Source organism: Centropristis striata, chromosome 19, assembly GCF_030273125.1.
Source record: "Centropristis striata isolate RG_2023a ecotype Rhode Island chromosome 19, C.striata_1.0, whole genome shotgun sequence".
Taxonomy (NCBI): Eukaryota; Metazoa; Chordata; class Actinopteri; order Perciformes; family Serranidae; genus Centropristis; species Centropristis striata.
In genome coordinates this window covers 27,198,629-27,211,128 of record NC_081535.1, presented here as the reverse complement: position 1 = coordinate 27,211,128, position 12,500 = coordinate 27,198,629, and the positions used below count along the sequence as shown (strand labels likewise).

The 12,500-nt window shown below is 37.4% G+C and overlaps 1 protein-coding gene across 1 annotated transcript in view; it reads right to left on the bottom strand.

Moving 5' to 3' along the window:
* LOC131992316 (transcription factor 4-like) overlaps positions 1 to 12,500 on the bottom strand; it is a 316,278-nt gene that overhangs the window by 162,044 nt on the left and 141,734 nt on the right. The window contains exon 7 of the mRNA XM_059357855.1: positions 10,934 to 10,992. Within this exon, the coding sequence (XP_059213838.1) occupies positions 10,934 to 10,992 (59 nt within the window). The remainder of the gene's footprint in view (positions 1 to 10,933; positions 10,993 to 12,500) is intronic.

Here is a 12,500-nt window from a genome sequence, read left to right as displayed (position 1 = left end):
AACACCCATTTACAGCTAGGAGAGATTCACCAGTCAGACCCTGTCAGCTTTCTAGTTCACATTGGATACAAGCAGTCAGTATGTACCACATACAAATCTGTATCACTTTAACCAGGCTCTGTTGTGCAGGAAACAACAGGAAAAGCTGATGTACGCTGCACAGAAACACCCTTGGACCATTAGATACAGTTAGACTGTCCATCCATTCACTTTTAACACTGAAGACAGACCAACAGACATATGGACGTAAACACACAGTAGGTCTGAAACAAGCACCAGTTCCCCAATTGAAACCATTATATGTAGCAAAAGACTATGAATCCAGTCGAGGTGGGAATCCCAAGAAGCCCCATGATACGATTCTATCCTGATACTTGAGTCACGATACGATATTATTGTGATTTTAAGCATTTCGTGATATGGTGAGTTTTGCGATACAATGTATTGTGATTTAACTGTTTAACTGCATTTTGTGTCCACAAAGTTAAATTCAATCAAGAATTGTTTTGTCAAATAAGAGAAAATTCTCAGTTCTGAATTGGGAGGCAGTCATGTATGTTAAGAGGAGACTTTGTGGAACCCAGAAAGTCTATTTTCAGTGAGATAGCATGAGGTCAGAGGTCACATGACCACTTTGAAACTCAACATAAAACATAAACAAATAGCCTAACTTAGCAGCTAACTTCCCAACATGATATTCTGACACATGGTGCCTATAGATTCCTTAAATGTTCTAGTTTCATATGATACCAGTATCTCCAGTATATTCCTAAAAGTCCGCTACGGCCCCCGGAACAGCGGAAAAAGAAGAAAGAGCAAAGATATTGACGGCCATGAATCAACATAATATCGCCAAGTAAAATATCGCGATACTATGTTGTTTCGATTTTTTCCCCCACCTCTACAATCCAGTGCACTGAAACAATCTCAATCAACAACAAACTTGTTTTTCCTGCTTGAAAACAGACCAAGTACTACCTCAACTTGCATGTGTCATGATTGGTTGCAGGTTTATTTGGAAGCACTTCGTTCTGCACCCATTGAGAGGTTCCAGACTAATACACATTAGAAAATAAGTCTGGCAATGTCCGTCTATCATTTCTGCAGCATTAACCTTTTTAACTGCCTGCTCAACCATATGGTAGAGCACATTTTGAGTAACCATATCTCAATGAAAGGAGTGCTTAACTGAAATCCACCTGATTGAGCCATCTCTAACACTTGGCTGAGGTATGTTTTTTCTAAAAAAAAAAAAACTAGATGTCACTGTGTCTTTAAATAGTATGACTCTTAGTCCCGCCTCCAATCAGGAAATCGGAAACAAGAAAATCACTCCAGATATATGGCCTGTTTTTTGTGAAATTTTGCAGGGTAGGTAAAAAAAATTGACATATCATACTGTCAGACGCCTTACTGAACAAAATAATGTTAAATAATTCCACAAAAAAACTGTAATGAATGTATAATAATTTTTTTAAAACTACCTCAACCAAACGGTTGATTTGGCGCTTCATGGTTAGCTTAGTGGTATTAAGCTAATGTCATTATAATGAACAATGTGCTATGAAATCATAACTTCTGATCATTCATTGCTGTAAACATGAAACATTTATTGTTAGTCCATCATAAATATGCTGAAATAATTAATTGAGTATGTAGTCTTGTCACTTTCTGAGATGATTTCCAAGTAAATAAGGTAATTATATAGAATAAATATGTGGAAATCATGACTATCACAACTAATTCCAATTTTAACAAAATGACAAATGCTGGTTTACTAATATTTTTTTTTACCATTTAAACAATTGCTAGATGGATACAAAAAGGGGTTAAAGGGTTAAATAAAAAATTGAAATTCAGAAGTTTAATTTGAAGCAACAAGGCCTCAACAAGCAAAAACAAGCAACTGAGTCAAATGTGACTGTAGTATGGTGACGCTACATGTTTAGCCATGCTAAGAGACTCTACTGATGGAAATGTTGGCAGCGACACCACTTTTGTCTAGACGAAAGCATCTTGACAATTACTGGATGGGTGTTGGTGTGCATTTCTTAGTAAACTTGATACTGAGGTATGTGGTATTTGAGGAACAAGACTTTGTGTCTCTGCTGAACACTTGGGTAAGTTATGGATGTGCTGACCAAACATATGGTTTCATCTCTGCCCCACAAAGTCTAACTGCAGTAACTACGCAAAGGGTAAAATTGCGAAAAACTGCTTTAAAGTTTTTTTTTTTACATGTTTTAACCAGCCAAAAAGGTTATAGGTAGGTAAGGGATATGACACTTATTTCTACATGTATTGATGATGTAAGTTTTATGCTAAAAAATCATGACGATTTATTTGACCTTTGACCCCAAAAACGTAGTTACTGCATCGTTGTAAAAGGTTCTAATAGTAATGCAAAAACAGAGTGCAGTAACAACAATGTTGTTATCTCCTTTCAGCTTTTATATTTTGTTTTCAGTGAAGAAATGTTTTCAATTTGATTTTGTTATAAGTGTATTTAAAAGTGTTGAACAACTCTATTCAACGATTTATGTATTTTAGACTTTATATAAAGAAATGTTATATTTTAGTCTTATCATTTTATCTCTTTTTTTTACTTAATCACTAACTAGATAATAATTCCCCTTTCAAATAAACTTATAATTTCTATAATTTTTATGTTTAAATTAGTATTTATATTCAAAGCAGGCCGTGGTAAGTGCAATTGCTGTTTGTTTTTGAGTTGGATTTTGTGTTTTTTATATAATTATTTCTTCTGAAATAGAGCAAAGTTGAAATCTAAAACTTTGTCACAAGATAAAACAGACATCAAAGAGTTAGTTTTTAAGTTATAACTCAATTATGACCAAAATGTAGTTACTGCATTTAGGCTTTGTAGGGCAGATCTGTGTTGACATGTTGACTATGTATGTACATGTGAAGCAACTGGGTTGCAGTGAAACTAACAGATATTGCCCGTATTGCCTGTATTCTTGTTGAATTCTAATGACACTGATGACACTGACAGCTTCTTCTTACAGCTTCTTCTGATTCTAACAGTTGTGGTTTTCATTGACGGCTGTCCCAGGTTGGGAAAACAACTGAGCCAATAAGTAATTATCTTTGTGGGTGGGAATAAGACTTGTAGAGACAGAGATATTTGTAAATCGACATTAACCCATTAAAGCCAGGAAAGCGGATACGTCGTTTTGTAGTTTTTTCCAACTATTTTCAGTCTCTTGGCCAATGAAATGCATCAGAATACATGTGGGAGTGTCGCAATGCAACACGTTGATTTTTAAAAAACGTTATTGAAGTTTTGGACAAATAAACTCAACTTGTCATGAAAGTCACAGTTATAAGCTCTCAAATGTTTTTGAATTTCATTTCTATCTGCTACAGAGGCTGGAAAATGTATTATTTAGTAGGAAGCGTTGACACTTCTGTTGAATTTCCAGAAAAACTTCAGGTTTTAGGGGCTTATTTTAAAATTGCCCAGAGGTTTTTTCTGGCATTTTTTCCCAGGCGTTTAAGGCCTAAATGGGTTAAATTTACATATTTCAGTCAGTAACAAACATTAGCTGCTCCTAGTAACCACTTGAAGTGAGAATTATCAGAAAGGATTCGTCAGTCAGTGCTTGGCTAGAGCACACTAGCCCCCATCCTCCCAAACAGACATAGGATAACATCAACACAATGTCAGACCCAATAATGAAGTGAAAATGAAATGGAAGTTCAATCCAGATTATCTCACTAAATGTTTTGGAACTCAGCTGTAGGAAATTTGCAGATTTGTGGTTATGATTGAGCACAATAACAACATTACGATGTGTATATTCAATAGTTAAACATTCTAAAACAATAAACCGAGCCAAAATGTGGAACCAAAACCTAAATTACCTCGAAACTCCAATGGCACAAATGTATTTGATTTGGTCAGAGAGTTGTGGAATAAACTGGGGTCATTGGAAATCTTCCCGCTGTTAGCGTGTGAGCTCATCCTCCCCTCTAAGTGTTTTTTTTTTTCTTTCACTAACGGCCGAGAATGAAGCCAGAGGATTTTGGACTTCAGCCCAGCATGTAAATTTATCTGCCATTTCCAAACAATTTCCATCAGGAGCCATTCAGACTGTGTAACAGGATAATTTGACAGCAGCCCAGTAGGAAAGTGGCCAGTGAGGCAGTAATGTTTGATTTATTTCATATTTTTGTCCTCTACAGTTTGCTGTAGCCTCACAAAGGCCACAGCTGGAGATGAGAGGTGGTTATAAATAAAAGATCAGCAAGTTGGTGATGGATGGATGGATGGATGGATGGATGGATGGATGGATGGATGGATGGATGGATGGGTGGGTGGATGGATGGATGGATGGATGGATGGGTGGATGGATGGATGGATGGATGGATGGATGGCTGGATTTAGAGAGTGATAATGTTAACACACGGACTCCAAGGTGAACTGATGAATACAGTAATTGGTTTAATAGTGAATAGATGAGTGATCAGATGAATGGATGATTTGTCAGTGAGTCATTTGAACAACAAATGGACTGATGAAAGAACACTTTTAAATGAATGAATAGATGTGAATAAATGAGTGTTCAGGTGGATGCATTAAAATGTGTAAATGAATCAACATACCACTTAATACAGATGAATTAATGATTGAAGGGATAGATGGATGGATGTATGAACCGCCTAATAAGACAATAAGGGTATGAGTGAATGGGTGAGTAGTAGTGATTGGATAGACCAATACAGACGGCTGAAAACACTAACAGAGTGAGTGACTGAGTGACTGAGTGATCAGAGAGACCAGCTGACAGATGGCTGAACCCAATAAATTAATAAATAAACAGCCACCTAAAAATTATACGGATGGATGGATGGATGGATGGATGGATGGATGGATGGATGGATTAATGAATGAATGAATGAATGAATGAATGGATGGATGGATGGATGGATGGATGGGTGGCTGGGTGAGTGAGTGAGTGAGTGAGTGAGTGAGTGAGTGAGTGATTAGTTAGGCCAATTGTCAGATACTTGAACATAATAAAAGAATACATAAACAAGCCATCTAGAAATTATGAGTCAATAAATTATGAGTGAGTGAGTGAGTGAGTGAGTGAGTGAGTGAGTGAGTGAGTGAGTGAGTGAGTAAGTGAGTGATCAGCGAGACCAGCTGACAGATGGCTGAACCCAATAAATTAATGAATAAACAAGCCACCTAAAGATTATGAGTCCATAACTTACTGAATGAGTGAGTGAGTGAGTGAGTGAGTGAGTGAGTGAGTGAGTGAGTGAGTGAGTGATCAGATTGGTATTTTAAAATACCAATTTATAGATCAATCAGATTAAATTCAAGTAAACAGTGACTCAATTAATGAACAAATGAATGTAAGAAAAAAACTGCTACAAGAAATAAAGTATGACTGAATGCCTTAACAAATGGATGAATCGATGACAAATGGCTGAAATAAACAATTCGCTGAACAAATTTTGAAATGACTGACATGTTCTTTCTCTCTCTCTCTCTCTCTCTCTCTCTCCATGTGTGTGTGTGTGTGTGTGTGTGTGTCACAGTTTGTCAGGGTCAAATCGTGTCCTCGTCACAGAAAGGGACAGCTCAGAACCAAAAGGCAGGAAGGTCTCTTCCACCCCCCACTGTCTGAAAACTATTACGAGTCCTTTAAATGCCACACTGGGATTTTTGCTTTCTTTAACTTTCCACACTACTTTCTGTCTTCTCCTTATTCACACGACTCAACAGTAACGGCTGCCCAGTTGCCCCGGGCAACCACATTTGGACCACCGTCAATCATTTTGTTTGGTCGCCCCTGTTGGCAACCAGTGACAACCTCTGTGTCCCAAAACACTGGAGAGCATCTCAACACAAAGCGTCTTGTTAAAGAGAGAAAATAAGGTAGATTTGAACATGGAATTGAATGGGTCCAGTTTGAAATATTATTTTCATTTTGTCAGCAAACATAAAGTTAGTTTTGAGTATTTAAAGACACTTCAAAGACATTCATGCTCTCTCTTCAAGCTTTGGTCTGGATCACAACACACAACTTTATGATGCTGATCACCTAAGATGATTCAGAAACCTTCTCAGAAGGATGAAATATTGCCTCTGACCAGTCGAGGACCCTCATATTTCACAACCTCAGCGACATGCATTGGTGTTAGGGTCCAACTTCTCTGTTCCATAACATAACATCATGAACAAATACTCATTTATAGTTACTGACTCTGTCGTGAAGCTGGCTCAGTCTTTTTCCTCTGTCAGTCGAAAGAGAGTGGACGTATACTCCCCGACCACTTTATTAGGTACACCTGTGCAACTGCTCGTTGCCACAAATATCAGCCAATCATATTGCAGCAACTCAATGCATTTAGACATGTAGACATGGTGAAGACGAGCTGCTAATTGAAAGCGAGTATAAGAATGAGGAAGAAAGGTGATTTAAGTGACTTTGAATGTGTTATGATTGTTTGTCTGAGTATTTCATAAACTACTGATCTACTGGGATTTTCTCTAGGGTTTACAGAGAAAATATCCAGAAAGCCTTGATGCTTGTTGATGCCAGAGGTCAGAGGAGAATGGCCAGACTGGTTCAACAGTAACTCAAATAACCACTCGTTACAACCAAGGTCTACAGAAGAGCATCTCCAGTGGAGGACTCATGCCTCCATGGTTGAAAAAGCACACTAAAGTGCCCTCAAGAGTGGTGAAAATGAGAGGAAGTGCCTTATAGACTGCTCTTTACGCATGCAAAAAAATATTGGGTGCCCTCTAGGGTGCCCCTTCATACAATAAATTATGATGATGTGCCCTCTAGAGCAAGAATATGGCAAACCGAAATAACATGTTGTGGTTAGCTATTGAGGTGCAGATGTTCTTCTCTTTAGTAGCTGACGAACGGGGAATGCAAAAGAGGCGTTGGTTTCCTTTTGGCGTCGTTATGACGAATGTGAGGTGTTTGCTTTGTTATTGATTGATGCATTTTTCTTAAAAATTTACAAATTTTCTCCCAGGAAAGCATGATCCCGGACCCCCTAGATCAGGGATGGGCAACTGGAGGCCCGGGGGCCACATACAGTCCGCATTCTCACTTGAAGTGGCCCTCAGTACAACTACATGCATTTGAGCATGAAATCTTAAAAGTGCAGGGTAAAAATACACAAAATTACTTCTTGCGATGAATGTTGGTCTGCTGTTCTTGCACTGATAAAAAAAGAAATCACAGTAAGTGATTATTTTTTATTTGCTTCAAAGATTTTGTATTCCTATTTAAACTGTTATACGTGCATTTGATAATATGTTAAGTTACTGCACTGGCCCCCTCCAGCATTTAAGTTGCCCTTCCCTGTACTAGATGGTTTGGTTCGATGGTTTTAATTGTCAATACTTTGATCTGGATCTCCTTCAACGTAATGCTAATAGTAATCAAGGATGAGGACTATTCCATCATACATGATCATCATAGCTTTTTGCAGGCTGGTGGGGCTCCAAGTTGTGCAGAATTTTTTTTTTATTTTTTCACCCCTGCCCTTCAAACACTCTGAGTCCACCACTGACCATCTTTGAACACAAAACACGTCCAACCTTGAGGCAGATGAAGACCACACCACCACTTTATTAGGTACACTTTGCTAGTTAATAAAGTGGCCCGTGAGTGTTTGTGGGGGAATGTGGGGGTGGGATCAGGGGTAATGTCACACAAGTCACTTTATTTCTACTTATAAGGTGGTGTACAGAGAATGTCTTTCTTTAATTCCTTCGAGTAATATTCTGTAGTTCTGTGAATTAAGTCTTTGTATAACTGCTGTTATATAAAGTTTTTTTCCTTTCTTTTCTTTCAGAGAGAGCTATGGGGTTTGGATGGCAGGTAATATTATTACTATCAGTTTAATTTCAGTATACAACTACAATTCCAAAAAAGTTGGGACTCTGTGTAACAAAATCCATCAAATTCACAATATAGAGTGCAGTTTGAACATAAAACATATTGATTTGAACAGTTTCCAATTTAAAATATGTCACAAAGGATGACTAAAAACATCCTGTTTTGGAGAACAGAACTTCTTTGGAATTGGAGTAGTTAGTCCATGATGAATTGATATGATTCCATTGTCATTTTTCTACTGATAAATATCTCAAATTAAGAATAAATCTCTCTTTTGGTGAAAGAAATCAATAAAATACAACTTTAATTATATGCATGTGTTATACAGTACTGTACGTATCAAAGTTTTATCATGTCTGAGAAGTTCCCCTGTAGCTATGAAAGGCTTATTGTATATATCGGAGTTATTGAGCAGTTAAATAACATGATGTTATTCCCCTGATCTGAAGCCAAAACATCTTTTACTGCAAACGGACGTGTCAGACTTCATATATTCATCATAATCTGTAACATCACTGAGCACAACTTTGATTTCCACGAGCACAGAAATGCACTTCTTTGATAAGCTTTAATTAATAGATGTTGAAGACTACAAGAAAAATAAATCCATAACATCAGACTCAGTCAACTTGTCCAACAGCCTGCGCTCATATGTGATTTTTTTTAATTTCAAAAACCAGAAGGAGGTCATCAAATTACAGCGAGCACATCAAGCCTCTCTCTGATTAATATTCCACCGGCAGAATCAAACACCAACATCTGTATATTCTCTTAATTATCAACGTGCCTCTTCTCATGGATGCATATGGTCCATGAGAAGTGAGCGGGAAGATTACAGTGCAGATTCAAAACGCAACTATTACCAAAGTCCTCATAACACCTGGCGCCGCCACCGCCGATAAATAATCCTTTTAAAAGAATTATACTTGAAGATAAAATGAATAATTATTTGTTTTATGAAGTTGGGAATACGTGGTGAAGTTAGGAATCTCTCTGGATAACATAAAATATAAAAAAACATGTAACAGATGTTGTTTTTAGCCGTTGTGAGAATGATTGACACGTAAGAAGCTAGATAATAAAACAACCACATCACCTGTTGTGCTGCATGATTTAGAGAGAGCGGAAAAGTCTCAGGCAACTATATCTGCAGTCAAGTCAAAGACTACTAAAGATGCAATAATCAACTCAACGAGAAATGACACAGATTGTTGAAATTTATGGAATTAACCCCACTGTATATGTTTGTGATTGGATGGAAAGCACTTCTTCTCTCTAAGCTGCTGATTAACCCCCTTATTATATAATATACCGAGCAAAACACCCTCTGAAAGCTCTATGTCTCTAGTTTATGGTTGTAAAGTTTCATGAGGCTGTGATTATCAAAATCAGAAGCCTTTATTAATTATCCTAGAGGTCACAGCAGCTAATTTTATACGGTGAGGTTGAAGGTTATTATAGTTAAGGAAAACTAGAATTGAAAAAACATTTTCGTTAATTGAAATTGAATTAAAAATAAAAGTGGTTTTGTGGTTACAAAACTAACTAGAACTAACTAAAATTATTGTGAAAATGTCCTTCGTTTTCGTCTTTGTCAACTTATTTCATACATAAACCTTTTTGGTTTATGAAACCTATTTCATCTATCTGGTTTTATGAATTTATTAACTTATTGGAGCTTAGTATATAGGATGTGTTGTAGGATAAGACAAAGGAAATAAAGGCAACATTTATTGTGACTTTTTTGAATCTCGCACCCAACAAATACCACATTACAAAAAAACTAAAACTAACACTAAAACTAATCATTTTCCAAAAAATAAAAACTAATTAAAACTAGCAAACTCACTCTAAAAACTAATTAAAACTTACTGAATTTGAAAACAAAAAATCACAATGAAATTAAAACTAAAACTAATGAAAAATCCAAAACTATTATAACCTTGGGTCAAGACTCAAGAAATGTCCTCACTGTGATGAACTGGCTACTGATGACTAACATCATCACACATAATTACACTTGAGCTCATTCAATCCACAAGAGCCTCAGCTTTCTAATCATACCGAATTCATGCAATTCACAGACTGTTTAGGTATACAGAAATATTCAAATAGAATAGGCAAAAATAACACATTTGTACCGTATGGAGTGGAATTAGCATGAAGTGGGCATGTATGTAAGGGTACCAATACAACCTGTTTTCTTTCACAGATATATTGAGGTCAGATGTCAAGGGAGTCCTTTGAAAATAGCCATATCAGTTTTTCCCTTGTTAAAATTTAGCATAACCTCGGTGCTTTATTTGTACTGTCTGCCGCCAAGAGGTTAATCAATAGATACTGTTTTTAGCCCCAAAACACAACACAATATTAGGCACTAAATTTGATTAATTTACAGTTTACCAGACCACAAATACGACAAGAAATAGCCAGCTTACTAGCAGCTGTTGCTGGTTTAGATGCAATGCTGCTGCTAGACATGGTATTTGGCTTATTCATTCATCCATTATTTTTTACAGATTCTCCGCACTCGGGTCCCAGGGGGCTGGAGCCGATCCGACATTGGGGGAGAGGCGGGTTACACCCTGGACAGGTCTCCAGACTATCACAGGGCTGATACATAGAGAGAGACAACCATTCCCGCTCTCATACACTCCTACAGGCAATTTAGAGTCACCAATTAAACCCAAGCTGCATGTTTTTCAACTGTGGGAGGAAGCGGAACAACCTGGTGAGAACCCACGCTGACACAGGGAGAACATAGAAGATCCACAGGCCGGAGTCGAACCGGCGAGTGCTAACCACTACACCACCAAATATATATTAAGCAGAAACTTTGTTTACATTGATTGTGACAAAACCCCGTCATTTCACTTGGAAAAACATCACACTCACAGTACGCAAGCTTCCACTGTGGCTCTCAGATCACATCCAAACAGGGTTTGTTCTCCTCTTTGACACAAAAAAGCAGGAAAGCCGAGCAACACACCCACCGTGCTTTTATAAAAGAAGACATTTAGAGTGCGACTGACCTGGTGACAGTGTGGGTTGGACCCTCTGCCGTATGAGTACGAACTCCTCTCTGCTTTACCTGCCGGAGGAAGAAAAGAAAAGAGAGCAAGCAGTTAGCAGAGGAAGGCTTCTCAACAACAGATCCATGTCTTCAATGAAAACTCAGTCATTGGAGTGGAATAACATTCATCCACTCATCTACGACTTCATCTGTGAAGTCGTAGATGAGTGTGTTAGAGAAGACAGGTTTCATTCACTCATTCATAAAGAGGGGAAGACACAAAGTAATACAACAATTTTCCATCCATTCATCCATACATACTGACTTGTTAAAGTTAAATTAAAACCACCATTAATGTTGACTGAATTTTATTAATTAATCCATCCATCCATCCATCCACTCACTCACTCACTCACTCACTCACTCACTCACTCACTCACTCACTCACTCACTCACTCACTCACTCACTCACTCACTCACTCACTCACTCACTCACTCACCCACCCATCCATCCATCCATCCATTCATTCATTCATTCATTAATCCATCCATCCATCCATCCATTCATCCATTCATTCATTCATTCATTCATTCATTCATTCATCCATCCATCCATCCATTCATCCATTCATCCATCCATTCATTCTTCACTCAAACATACTGACTTGTTAAAGCTAAGTTTAAACCACAATTAATGTTGACTGAATTGTATTAATTAATCAATTCATTCATTCATTCATTCATTTATTCAACCACACTGACTAATTAAAGTTTAATTCATACTGTGGATTTGATTTAAATAATTAAATCATCAACTAATTTATTAATTTAGTATTCATTCAAGTTTAATGGATTCATTTCACTCACTCACTCACTCACTCACTCACTCACTCACTCACTCACTGACTGGCCCTTTAATTTCTTCCTACATGAATTAAAACAAACTGTTGATGAATTAATTGACGCATTGAGTCACATGGACACAGTCATGCCCATTAATGCAAATAATAATTGGATGTGTTATTAAATAATCAGTAGTATGACTGTTTATCCAACAGGGACACGTTCACATCAAAACTATATTCAGTCTGTCTTTCATACATTTAAAGGATCATGCGTTTGGGAAGCAGAGTAAAAGATTTTCAGTCAAAGCCAGTTCTCATGATCACAGTCTTCTGTGTGTGTGTGTGTGTGTGTGTGTGTGTGTGTGTGTGTGTGTGTGTTCTGTATGTTCTCAGCTCACTGCTCACTCCTGACATCTGCTATGTTTGCAATGCATAGAAAACTCTTTATGCTACAAGATCCAGCTTTGAATCCAGAACCAACACGCTCCCTCCACATTCTTTTAGGTGTAGATTTAGTTTCTTTGCATGCACAGACAAAACAAACTAAATATGAGACGAGGCTTACAGTTTTGAGGTGGCATTTAGTAACATCTAGAAACCAAGAAAAAAACTAATATGTCTCAGATCAGTTTTATGTTTTTCGGCAGAAGATCCCTCATCACCTGGAGACGTCCCTTTCATGTCTGTACAGTAAACTACATGAAGACATCTGAAGATCTGCCATTTATGATATTCTCTTTC